The 13562-nt window shown below is 43.6% G+C and overlaps 1 protein-coding gene across 7 annotated transcripts in view; it reads right to left on the bottom strand.

Annotated features, from left to right (window-relative positions):
* Nucleotides 1-13562, bottom strand: part of LOC121286849 (dedicator of cytokinesis protein 7-like) — a 203439-nt gene that overhangs the window by 176173 nt on the left and 13704 nt on the right. For 6 of the 7 annotated variants that reach the window (XM_041203978.1, XM_041203980.1, XM_041203979.1 and 3 more), the window contains exons 3-8: nucleotides 13184-13359; nucleotides 11167-11238; nucleotides 7533-7635; nucleotides 4266-4433; nucleotides 3352-3437; nucleotides 1285-1351 (exon numbers count right to left, since the gene is read on the bottom strand). In XM_041203978.1, coding sequence (XP_041059912.1) covers nucleotides 1285-1351; nucleotides 3352-3437; nucleotides 4266-4433; nucleotides 7533-7635; nucleotides 11167-11238; nucleotides 13184-13359 — 672 coding nt within the window. The remainder of the gene's footprint in view (nucleotides 1-1284; nucleotides 1352-3351; nucleotides 3438-4265; nucleotides 4434-7532; nucleotides 7636-11166; nucleotides 11239-13183; nucleotides 13360-13562) is intronic. The other variant, XM_041203983.1, reaches the window with a different exon arrangement.

Genomic DNA, 13562 nt, shown 5'->3' with positions numbered 1-13562 from the left:
TACGGCTTCAAAATTGGATAGAGAACAAAGGGAATTGAAAAGCATCTTCTTATAACTACATGTATGGGATCAGCTACTCACAGAACGCTTGTATTGCAAAGCCCAGTCGGCTGATCTATTCCAACCATTGAGGGAAACTAACAGTTACCCAGGATGCTGCTGGACAGATAGTGCTAAAATTCTGCACATAATAGGTGTGAATATATTGAACCAGTTTTGACTCCACAGGACCAACCATACTGTATTCCATCTGACCATAATAGCATTGTCTGCAGCCTGCAGAAACAGCTAGCAGTAAATAACTTGATCTCACTGTGTGCTGTTACTGTAGTATAAGGGTCAATGTGGGACTGAGTACAGTAACACCCACAGAGTGATGTAAGAAGGCACATGACCCAGTCCTAGAATCAGTGTGATGTTGGCCAGAGACATATTAAGACCTAGACATGGACATAGCTCCTTGCCTGCACCCTTTGCTGTATATATGTATATAGCTACAAGTAGTTAATAAAGACATGGGGCAGGATCTTTAGGTCAGTGAGTGGGGGATGGGGCCCACTCGCCGATTTGTTAAATGACGTGGGATGATATTGGGCAGACCTCCCAACGTCACCCCGCGTCATTTCAATTTTCAGGCCGGCAGGGGCGCAGCCAAATAAGCTGTGCGCCCGCCGATCTATCAACGGCCTATTGAGGCCATTGACAAAGTACTTAATGTAATTAATGGACCTGCCCATCCAACCTTAAAGTTGGCGGGCAGGCCGGGAGCTTGGGTGGGCTCAAAAAAAAAAGCAGGCGGGATAAGGGCTTTTAAATTTTTAATAAAGGTTTGACTGAAAGTGATGGACATGTCCCAACTCATGTGACAATGTCACATGAGGAGACATGTCAGGGAAATTTTGTATTTGTCTCTGTTACATTTTTAAATTTGGAGCCGATCACCCTGAGGTAGCACTTAGCCAAAGGGAGATCAGTATGCTCTTTCGCCCACATGCACGAAAGAGCGCACTCTCAGCTGAGGGAATCCTTCCCCCCTTTGCACAGGGAGCACATAGCGCTTCCTGATGGACGTCACGCTGGGCTGGACTTAACTGGCCCGCCCATGTAAAATGGTGGCGCACCTGCTCCTGCACTTCCCCCCCCAACGGGGGAGAAAATTTATCCCATGCTGTTAACACACAAAAGACTGGCTCACAAACCTACTGCTGGATCCCAGGAATCCTATGGGAATAACTTACAAAGCTTTCAGGAGCTCTAGGCTTATTGAGTATGACTGATAATCACCTTTTTCCTCTCCTTTAAATCGTACAAGGCCAAAATCAAAAAGAGTGGCTCAATTTCAATTTCAAACCTGTCAAGAAAAGAAACCAAATGTAATTGTGGCAAGAAGTTGTGAGGTCTTTGATTCTCATGTGCTGCGAGTTGAGATATACAGAAATTCAAATCGCTGCAGGAGAACATATAGAAATTTCCTGAGGATCGCTGTTAAAGAGATATAAAAAGGAACATCAGAGGAGGGGTAGTTGGTCCACTCGACAATTAGCTTTCAAAACCTGCGGTACAGAATGTCGGGATGCCAGCCGACAGAATGCGAGGGTGACAGCTTCCACTTGTTTCATCAGTGTGATCCAGGCCAAATGGGATCAGAGAGTTTTAAACATTAATTAAGTTAAGCGTAAATCAAGTTTCCATAATCTTTAAAGCTGGATGAAAAATCATTTCATCTGCAGCCAGCCCCACCTACAAAGCCAGTCACAGTTCCAGGTCAAAATAATGAGCGCGCACATTCCTGCCAATTGCAGCCTTTTTAGGAGGATCTTCGAACTGATTTTTTTTTGCACTGGCAGCGGTAGGAATGTTTCAAAAGTTAACATATTAAAAATGTTTTTTACTAAGAAACTGACTGGAGTAAACCACATAGACTAGTAAATAGTTCAGTATATATTTTTAAAAGATCACTTTCAGTGACTTTAATATTTAATTATATATTACAGGTGAATAAACAGAATCATGTTCAAAGTGAATCTTAACCTTTTGCAGAATGTTCTTTGTAGCATAGAAAACAGCAAAGTGTGCTGCACTGTCCCCTTTAGTGAGTTGAATCCACAATTCTAATTAGCATATTTCTGAAAATATTTGGCATTAAAATTAAGACGTTTTTATCCTCTCTGTCGGACTTTCACTCCAGTGTCCTTCAGAATGCATCCCAGCTGGAAAGGAAGTCAAAGACTTGACCTCAGAACCTCTCCAACATATTACCTATCAATCTCTTAATAAACCCCGTTGTCTTAAACTGATGTTGTATGAAGGAAACACCGTGCTGGGTAGATCCTCGGTCTGAATCTAATTCATATTTCCCACAAACTGTTACAGTGAGAGGTTGAATAAAGGTGACTCATTTGAGCTCCAGAAAATTAATTTGCAATCTCTGCCACAAACTGTGCTTTTCAACCTCTTATAAACTGATTTTAACTTATCAGCCTGATCCAAAATTGATCCAAAATCCATCAGAAGGAAAACATCTGAATCTTTGCAGTCACTTGTTTCGTTTGTATTATTTACCTTTTTAAAAGGACGAATTTCAGTGCAATGCTGTGAGCAGGATTACAGAGCGGTGGCAGCTAATATGTGGGTGAGAAAGGAACGGCAGGCCAGGACAGGGGTGAAGGGGTAGCAGATTTGGTGCTGTGTGAGGTAGGGAGAAAATCTTTTTAAATTAAACAGGCAGGGAATAAGTTTCAGAATTAGGCACAAATCACACTTGAAACTTTACTGGTTAAGTTACAGTTGAAATTTCTGCTAAAATGTATTTGCATTATCACAAATGTAACATCTTAAATGGGCCCGCACAATCTGGCAGCATAATGGAACATAACAGTTTCATTTTTATCTTTGCATGATGATATATGAATCCTATTTAAGGGTGGTAATCTGATGCAGTTTTATTAATGCAGCCGAAAATAAGCATTCTTCACAACAGTGTGTACTCCCCCGCTTATAATCTATATCAATTAGCTTGTTGTCTTACAATTGGCTGTATCTCACTAAGACCATGTATCAATCTGCTACCGGGAAGGCTGCAGAAAGGAGGTACATGACAGGGTCTGATATCCAGCTCCCACAACAATAGGGTTCACACCATGACTCCCAGCTCACACTACCTTTGACTAGATAATGAATGATAAACTCCTGATAATTAGGGGTAGTGTTGCCAAACCTAAGAGAATCTCTAGTGTACTTTTGAAGTTGCTAACAGCAACTTTGAAATGGATGGGAGGGGCCGGGCCACGGGGCGGCCCTCCATGACTTTGTACCATTATTACATTGAAGGGTTGAACAAAGGTGACTCACTTGAACTCCAGGAAATTAATTTGCAATCTCTGCCCAAATTGTTCACATGGTGACTGTGGAATGACTCGATGGTGTAAAGCTTCTTCCTGTAAAGGAGGTGAACATTCTCAGAGAAATTAAAAACATAATTCATCAGAAAGAGAAATGGAAGGGTGAGGGAGAACCTAAACAGAAAGTGCAGCAAGTTGGATCGGCAGCTGGAAAGGTAATGGATTACTCCAGAATTAGTCTGTGTTTCATTTTCTCAGATGCCGATGGACTTGCTGTGTATCTCCTAACTATCAGCAGGTCATTAGACTGAGGAAAGGTTGAGCAGTTTGGGCCTGTACCCATTAGAATTTTGAAGAATGAGAGGTGATCTCATTGAAACATATAAGATCCTATGGGGACTTGACAGGGTGGATGCTGAGAGGATGTTTCCCATTTTGGGGCAGTCTGGAACTAGGGGACAGTTTAAAAATTAGAAATCTCCCACTTAAGATTGAAATCAGGAGAATTTCTTCTCTCAGAGAGTTGTTGGTGGAATTCTCTTCCCCAGAGTGTGGAGGAGGCTGTGAGTCATTGAATTTATTCAAGGCTGAGTTAGACAGATTTTTGTTCGACAGGGGAGTCAAGGGTTATGGGGGGACAGACAGGAAAGTGGAGTTGAGGCCACAATCAGATCAGCCATGATCCCATTGAATGGCTGAGCAGACTCGAGGGGCTGAATGGCATACTCCTGCTCTTAATTCTAGTGTTGTGTTCTTGTAAATAAACCCTCCACATGGCCCTGCTTCCCCACACCCTCCACTGACACACATCTACATTCCTGAACTGGCGCAGTATTTTCCATAGTTAATTTCTGGAGGTCACAGCCACGATTGATCCTGTACACAGTACAGTTCGTCTCCTCAGTACACACCACTTGGACTTACCTCATCAGAGGGGGGGTAGAGTGCAAACAGATCCACCAGCCTGCCAGATTTACGCTTTATTTCATTCCTCCGGTCAACCTCCTCCAGCTCAGTGGGCTGCAGCAGCCTTTGAATGAAGAGCTCTGGAACCTCAGTCTGTAGCTCATCTGCCTGGGCTGCAAAAGAGCTCTGAATAAAGAAAGTACTTGCATTTATATAGCACCTTTCACAACCTCAAAGCACTTTACAGTCAAGGAGGCATTCTTGAAGCGTAGTCGCTGCTGTAATTTAGGAAAGACAGTAGCCTAAATTGCACACAGCAAGATCCCACAAGCAGTAATATAATAATGGCCAGATCATCTGTTTTAGTGATGTTCGTTGAGGAATAAATATTGGCCAGGACACCGGGGAGAATCCCCCCTGCTCTTCTTCAAAATTACATCTAAGGATTTTTTTTTTACTTCATCTCAGTTTAATGTCACACCTGAAGTGGAGCTACAGGCTCTTTACAAATCACAACATCAGTGGTTTAGCCTTCATTACTTCTGTCTAAGTATCTCCTGCAATGTTGCTAGTTTAACGATATGGTGCACCGTTCTGACCTGTGTCCTGGGTTCTGTTAAAATCTATGGTCACAATCAAGTGTAGATATGAACCTTAAAGGAGCTGATACCATAAATAAATGTGTTGTCTAGACAGTAACCTGCTTTTGATCTCTGTCCTCTCCGACACTAACTGGCCCACTGCACAAAAAAATATGGCTTTTGGTTTTCTTGAATTCATTTGCATTTATACACCACCGTATCCGATCTCTCAAATATCACAAAGTGCCCAACATATTGCGAATTACTTTGAAAAACAGGGACTGTCTTATAGGGAAAACAAGCAGACAGGAACAACAATAAAACAAATGACCAAGTCATCTGTTTTTGAGGCTGTTGATTGAGGGAGGAATTCCACCCTGGACAATTTCTCTATACATAAGAGGGTGGTAGGGATCACTGCCTGAACAGGGTAGTGGAGGCAGAAACCCTCAACTCATTTAAAAAGGTGTCTGATATGGACCCAAAATCCCATAACCTCCAGGGCTACAGACCAAGTGCCGGAGAATGGGATTAGGCTGGGTGGCTCACTTTTCAGCCTCCTTCTGTGCCATAAAATTTTCTACATTTTCTGAATTTTCTAAATATTTGAAAGGAAGGAAGGCGCAGGGTTGTGGGGAGAGGGTGGAGGAGAGGCAGTACGCAAATTGCTCCTTAGAAGAGCCAGCACAGACCCAATAGGCCGAATGGCTGCCTTCTGTGCTCTAATGATTCAATGAATGATCACCCTGCTCTTTCAAAATTTGATCCATTTACAGATAGAATAGGCAGACAAGTGCTCAGTTTAACACCTCATCGACCTCTAGCAATCCAACACTTCTTGTACTGTTAGCCTAATTCACAGTTTAGTTATTATGATCACACTCTAAACAAACTCTGAACAAAGAGTTCTAGAGCTTCACTCAGGACCGCAGTTGAGCTCTGTGTACATACGCACAGCCTGGACCGCAGTGGAGCTCTGTGTACATATGCACAGCCTGGACCGCAGTGGAGCTCTGTGTACATACGCACAGCCTGGACCGCAGTGGAGCTCTGTGTACATACGCACAGCCTGGACCGCAGTGGAGCTCTGTGTACATATGCACAGCCTGGACCGCAGTGGAGCTCTGTGTACATACGCACAGCCTGGACCGCAGTGGAGCTCTGTGTACATACGTACAGCCTGGACCGCAGTGGAGCTCTGTGTACATACGCACAGCCTGGACCGCAGTGGAGCTCTGTACATACGTACAGCCTGGACCGCAGTGGAGCTCTGTGTACATATGCACAGCCTGGACCGCAGTGGAGCTCTGTGTACATACGCACAGCCTGGACCGCAGTGGAGCTCTGTGTACATACGCACAGCCTGGACCGCAGTGGAGCTCTGTGTACGTACGCACAGCCTGGACCGCAGTGGAGCTCTGTGTACGTACGCACAGCCTGGACCGCAGTGGAGCTCTGTGTACATACGCACAGCCTGGACCGCAGTGGAGCTCTGTGTACATACGCACAGCCTGGACCGCAGTGGAGCTCTGTGTACATACGCACAGCCTGGACCGCAGTGGAGCTCTGTGTACATACGCACAGCCTGGACCGCAGTGGAGCTCTGTGTACATACGTACAGCCTGGACCGCAGTGGAGCTCTGTGTACATACGCACAGCCTGGACCGCAGTGGAGCTCTGTGTACATACGCACAGCCTGGACCGCAGTGGAGCTCTGTGTACATACGCACAGCCTGGACCGCAGTGGAGCTCTGTACATACGTACAGCCTGGACCGCAGTGGAGCTCTGTGTACATACGCACAGCCTGGACCGCAGTGGAGCTCTGTGTACATACGCACAGCCTGGACCGCAGTGGAGCTCTGTGTACATACGCACAGCCTGGACCGCAGTGGAGCTCTGTGTACATACGCACAGCCTGGACCGCAGTGGAGCTCTGTGTACATACGCACAGCCTGGACCGCAGTGGAGCTCTGTACATACGCACAGCCTGGACCGCAGTGGAGCTCTGTGTACATACGCACAGCCTGGACCGCAGTGGAGCTCTGTGTACATATGCACAGCCTGGACCGCAGTGGAGCTCTGTGTACATACGCACAGCCTGGACCGCAGTGGAGCTCTGTGTACATACGCACAGCCTGGACCGCAGTGGAGCTCTGTGTACATACGCACAGCCTGGACCGCAGTGGAGCTCTGTGTACATACGCACAGCCTGGACCGCAGTGGAGCTCTGTACATACGCACACAGTTAACCGAGAAGCAGAGATATATGTCAAAAACAAACCAACGAAACACAGCCCTAAAAAAGAAATATAAAAAGAAACATTTATGCTGCAACCAACAGGTGTAAGACCAATCACTCATTCACAGAACTAAACTTCAAAGAGCAAACTATGTCAAAATAGGCAACAATTTCCACCACAAAAGTCAGACACAGCACACTCCATTAACCCCTGCCTTCCTCCCCACATCATTAAACCCCCAGCCCACTCTGCCCTCCCTACCATCACTCACTGCCAGTCCACTATATTTGACCTAAATCCTGCTGTATTTCCCACAATACCACCCACCAAATTAACTTTTAACTATAGTGGACAAATTCCTGGTTGTTTACATTGAGAATGTTTTTTCAGAAGTAATTTGTTGTATGATCTTCTTGGTACTTAGTTCCCTTGCTACACAAGGAGGACTCTCATAGTGGCATACCTGAAAACTTTGCTTTTCCATATTGAAGCTTTCATCGCATTCAAAGATCTGATGAGGAAGGTTCAGTCCTTTCCTCCGACTCCTTTTGCTGCACTTCGGATACCTGGGAGAGAAATCAATAACATGGGTTATACTGAACCCCCAGCAGCCAACTTGATTGGTACCCCATGCACCACCTTAAACATTCACTCCTTCCACCACAGGCGCACAGTGGCCGCAGTGTGTGCAAGATGCAATGCAGTAGCTCACAAAGCTTCTTTGAGAGCACTGCCTAAACCTATCATCTACCACCCAGAAGGACAAGCGCATGGGAACGCCACCATCCAAGTTAGAACTATATTGCTGCTCTTTCACTGCACTAAAGGCAGCAAGTTATGTTAAACCAAAACACTAGTTTGGTCCCAACTGGAGTACTGCATCCAATGCTGGGCATCACATTTTAGGAAGGATGTGAAGGGTTGAGAGAAGATACAGAAGAGATTTACTAAAAGGGATCCAAGGTGAGGGATTTCAGTAATGTGGAAGGATTGCAGAAATTGAGGTTGTTCGCCTTAGAGCAGAGAAGACTAAGGGAAGATTTGATAAAGATGTTTAAAATCATGAACTGTTTAGATAGAATAAGCAGAGAGAAACTGCTTCCAATGGTTGAAATATGGATATGAGATAACATAAATTTAAGACGATTGGCAACAGAATCAGAACCTACATGACCAAAAAAATTATTTTTTTGAACACAAAAAGTGGTTGGAATTTGGAATGCATTGCCTATAAAGGTAATGGATACAGATTCAAAAGGCATTTGCATAAAATATCCAAAGGAGAAAACAATTGCCGGTATCTATGGAAAAGCAGAGCATTGGGACTAACTGGATTGCTCTTCAAAAGAGCATGAGACTCAATGGGACAAACCACCTCCTCTGTGCTGTAATGTATGATTCAACAAAATTAATAAAGTTTTTTTATTCTTTTATGGATATGGGTATCATTGGCAAGCCCCACTACTGATCCCTGTGGCACTCCACTAGTTACAGTTTGCCAGTCCCATTTGTCCCAAATCTCTATTTCCTGTTAGTTAGCAAGCCCTCTATCCACGTTAATATAAGACTCATGCTAAAATAAGGCTCCTTCGGCAGCATCTTCCAAACCCATGACCGCTACCATTTAGAAGAACAAGGGCAGCAGATACATGGGAACATCACCACCTAGAAGTTCCCCTCCAAGCCACTCACCATCCTGATTTGAAAATATATCGCCATTCCTTCACTGTCACTGGGTCAAAATCCTGGAACTCCCTCCCTAACAGCACTGTGGATGTACCTACACCACAGGGAATGCAGCAGTTCAAGAAGGTAGCTCACCACCACCTTCTCAAGGGCAATTAGAGATGGGCAATAAATGCTGGCTTAACCAGTGACACCCACATCCCATATATGAATATAAAAATTAATCACCCACAGTACCATGAGCTTGCATCTTGTGTGGTAATCTTTTACATGACACCTTATTGAATGCCTTTTAGAAATCCAAATGCATTCAATCTACTGGCTCCCCATATCCACCCTGCTTGTTGCATCTTCCAAGAACTCTAATAAATTTGTCAAACATGATTTCCCTTTTATAAAACCATGTTGACTTTTCCTGATTTCTGTTATGAACTTCTATATGTCCTATCCTTACTTAATAATGGGTTCCAGCATTTTCCCAGTGACAGATGTTAGCCTAACTGGCTGATAGTTCCAGTCTTCTACCCTCTTCCTTTCTTGACTAATAGCATTATATTTGTGGTTTCCAGTCCGTTGGGACCTTTCCAGGATTCAGGGAATTTTAGAAGATTACAACAAATGCATTCACGATCTCTGCTGCCACTTCTTTTAAGAACCTAGGATGCAGACCATAATGTTCAGGGAACTTGTCAGCCTTTAGTCCCATTAGTTTTCCTAGTACTTTTTCCTCTAGTGATTGTTTTAAGTTCCCCCTTCATTTTTGCCCCTTGCTTTTCTGGAAATGCTTTTTGTGTCTTCTGCTGTGATGATAGATACAAAATATTTGTTCAAAGTCTCTACCATTTTCTTATTTCCCATTTTTAATTCCCCAGTCTCACCCTCTAAAGGACCAACACTTACTTCAGCTACTCTTTTCCTTTTTATATACTTGTAGAAAGTTTTACTAGTTATATTTATATTTCTTGCCAGTTTACTCTCATAGTCTAATTTCCCCCTCTATTTTTTTTGTCATCCTTTGCCAATTTCTAAATTTGCCCAATCTTCTGATCTATGGCTAATCTTTGCAGCATTGTACATCATGTGTCTCAATTTTATACCATCCTTAACGTCCCTATAACACATGTGATGTATCCCTTCTCATGGGATCTTTGTTGAAAGTAATGAAATATCTCCTTAAATATCTGCCACTGCTTCTCTATCACCTTACCTTTTATCCTATTTTCCCAGTCCGCTTCAGCAAACTCTGTTTCACACGCATAAAATTGGCACCCAAGTATCCAATGTGGCAGGCTATGTGCTTGCGCTCTTTCTATGTCAGAAGTGTGCCGCCTGCCATAAAGGCTGCTGCACAGATGTCTCAGATTCACGCCTGGAACAGGCAGTCGGCCTTTTGCATATGTAAATAAGGGGATTTGAAGCATGTTTAAGTTCCCCTTTGTGAATCTCACCAGCGACAGACAGCAGTGCTTAATGGCCAGTTTTCTCAGGCACTTGGCAGCCACCTCAGCAGTTCTTCAAGGGACACTGGAGGCTGCCTGTGAAAAAGGTAAGTTTTTATTTATTTTTTAATCTTGGTGTAGATCAAGGGGAGGTGTTTTCATTCTGGCTCCACTAACAAGAAATATAAAAAAAATAATAAAATCTTCTACAAGTACATAAACCTGTGGGCTTCTGCCAGCCATCACTTGCACCCCTGACTAATTGTTCCCCCTGACAAATTCTGCTGAGTGAGGAGAGCAGTTCAGTTGTGTGCGGTTGTACAGAGCATGGGGAATGCAGTTCAACTATACGTCCATGTATGGAAGAAGGAAGTACAGCTCAGATGTGTATGGATGCCTAGAATAAGGGAAGCACAGTTCAGCCGTGTGTGGGTTGTATAGAATGAGGGGTTCAGAGTTTCCATATGTACCTGGATGGAAAACAGCAGAATCCATTGCTCCGTTGAAAGAATGAGGTTCAAAAAACTGAGCACAGAGCAATTCCAAAGCCAGCCGAGAGGAACAAGCCATGGTGGAGGTGCTGGTGGGTGTGATGATAAATAGATGGTAAATTTTGTCAATTCTTTTCAAGAGTTGGTGAATTTTTCTGTTATTTGTTACAAAATGCATCTTAAAACTGTGAAGCGGGTGAGGGATGATCCAACACAGCTGCACAAATGTCATTTTTTTCTCAGGGAGGTGACTGGAACTGGTTTGGGAGCTAATAGAACAAATCTTTGTTGCTTTGCTTGGTTGCTTTCTAGACAAGGTGGAATTTGAAAAATCCGTATCCTTTGTGCTTTTTGGATGCATTGGACACTTAGTGAATTACAATTTTTAATGACATAGTCTGATATAATAATGTGTAGAAACTCTGGACAGCATTCAGGCAGCACTGTGCTCCACTGGTTGAGGTGAGGATATTTCACTTACCTCCTGGTGACTGTCAGCCACTTCTTGGTGTAAGTCTCAACACATGACCTCACCTGCGGGGTCAAGTTGTTCCTGTCAAGACAAAATATGAAGGGGATTACTCCTTATCCTAAAAAAGTACAACAGGAAGGAAAGAAAGCAAATTGAAGAACTTATGTACAAAGCATATCCCAGGGCAATCAAAATGCTTCACATCCAATGAATACTGCACACTTGCTGTTGTAATAGACAAATATGGTAACCACCTTGCACACAACAAGTTATTGCAAACAATGAAGAGATTATTGACCCTAATCTGTTTTTGGAGCTAATGCTTCAAGAAGAAAACCAGGAGAATTCTCTGCTCTACCGTCGGTCCTCCTACATGAACAGGCACGTGGCTACTCAGCTTGGTGTTTCATCTGAACAACACCGCCTTCGACAATGCAGCACACCCCCAGCACTACACTGCCTAGACTGTCCAAATTTTGCAGTCAAGTCTGAACCCAAGCCTTTCTCTGAAGTGTGAATGCTACCACTGAGACAAGGTTGAAACAAGAAACATATGGCAGAAATATTTTAGCATGCAATTAATAAATTAGCCAATTTGCTAAAACTTTTTTCAAGTTGCTGGAAACATTTTATTGTTATAAGTTAAAGTTTAATGGGCAATCCAGCGAATCAGTAGAAACCCTCTTCACCACTCAGGGAATAAAGTGGGATTGCCTCAATTCTAATCTCTACTTTCACACAATGTGGGGAAGGGAAGTTCAGCATGTGGCACATCATTTTGGAAACCAGGTCAATAGCTAAGCAGAAACGAAGAAGCCACAGTTTCCACTTTCTCCATTTGACACAAGCACTTGCAATTTGTAAGGATCTAACTTTTAATTGAACTTCAAGTGATGAAGATCAGGTCTGAGCTTTGAAAGACAAAGGAGTAAAAGGTGGGCTACCATTAATGCTCAAGTGCATGTTCTGCCAGGGGTAAGAGTGGTCCAAATGAATTAGTCTCATAGCCAGCAGGTGATTTGGTGATGCACACATCGCAAACCCAAGGCAGCGAGTTATAAGACATGACAGTGAAGTGTACAGGGAGAGATACTGCCATGTACATGGGTGAGCTACAGTCATGTACAGTAACAATATAAAGAAACATATGGCAGATTACATACATATAAGTCAATTATCTACATGTATAAGAGCAAAATACTGATGCATAGTACTGAGTACAGGAGCAAGGATGTCTTAATCAGCTTTACAGGGCCTTGGTGAGACCACACCTGGAGTGTTGTGTGCAGTTTTGGTCTCCTTACCAAAGAAAGGATAGACTTGCCTTAGAAGGAGCACAGCAAATGTTCACCAGACTGATTCCTGGGATGGCAGGATTGTCATATGAGGCAAGATTAGGCCAACAAGACCTGTATTCACTGGAGTTTAGAAGAATGAGAGTGGATCTTATTGAAATGTATGGCACTCTGACAGGGCTGGGCAGACTGGATGTAAGGATGATATTTTCTCTGGCTGGGGGGGTTTAAACCAAGGGGTCACAGTCTCAGGATACAGGGTAGGCCATTTAGGATTGAGATGAGGAGAAACCTCGTCACTCAGAGGCTGGCGAACCTGTGAAATTCTGTACCACAGAAGGCAGAAGTCACTGAATATATTTAAGAAGGAAATAGATAGATTTCTAGACTCTAAAGGCATCAAGGGGAATGGGGAGAGACCGGGACGATGGCGTTGAGATAGAGGATCAGCCATGATCATATTGAATGGCAGAGCAGGCACTAAGGGCTGAATGACCCACTCCTGCTCCTATTTTCTATGATTATGTTTCCATACAGCAGCAGATTAGTACAAGCAACAAGTCACTGATACTGGCCTGCAACCAGCAGAGGATAAATACAGATCTGTGCCCACTCTAACCCTTCATTAAGTTGCATTAAATCCAACAATTAAAAATGAAAGTAAAAAAGTGAAGTAATAAAGTCTCAGTGCAATTCCATGTTGCATTTTTTTTCTGAATCGTTCCACGTACCAATCGTCTGGGACAGCGGGGTTAACAGTCCGGTACTCTCTAGAAGATAACATGACCTCAACATCATTCTTAGGGAAATCCACCAGATCCTGCAGTGATTCCAGCTCAGGATTCACCATCTGATTGGTTACATGTGCCTCAAAATCAAAGGGCTCCACAGGGTCAAACCTGAGCGGCTAAAAAACACAACACATAGGTGACAGCAGTTAGGAAGAAAGAAGTCAATTTAACTAGCACTGCAGGATGTCCCAAAGTGCTTCATACTCAATGAAATGTGGCTACTTTTGTAATGCAGGGAAACATGGTAATCAAATTGCTGCCATTATTCATGAAGCTCTGAACTTTTTGTACAGATATCAAACACTCCATTCATCAGCTG

Source organism: Carcharodon carcharias, chromosome 14 (assembly GCF_017639515.1).
Source record: "Carcharodon carcharias isolate sCarCar2 chromosome 14, sCarCar2.pri, whole genome shotgun sequence".
Lineage (NCBI taxonomy): Eukaryota > Metazoa > Chordata > Chondrichthyes > Lamniformes > Lamnidae > Carcharodon > Carcharodon carcharias.
Note: the sequence above shows the minus strand (reverse complement) of the source record. Positions and strands in the feature narration are given on the sequence as shown.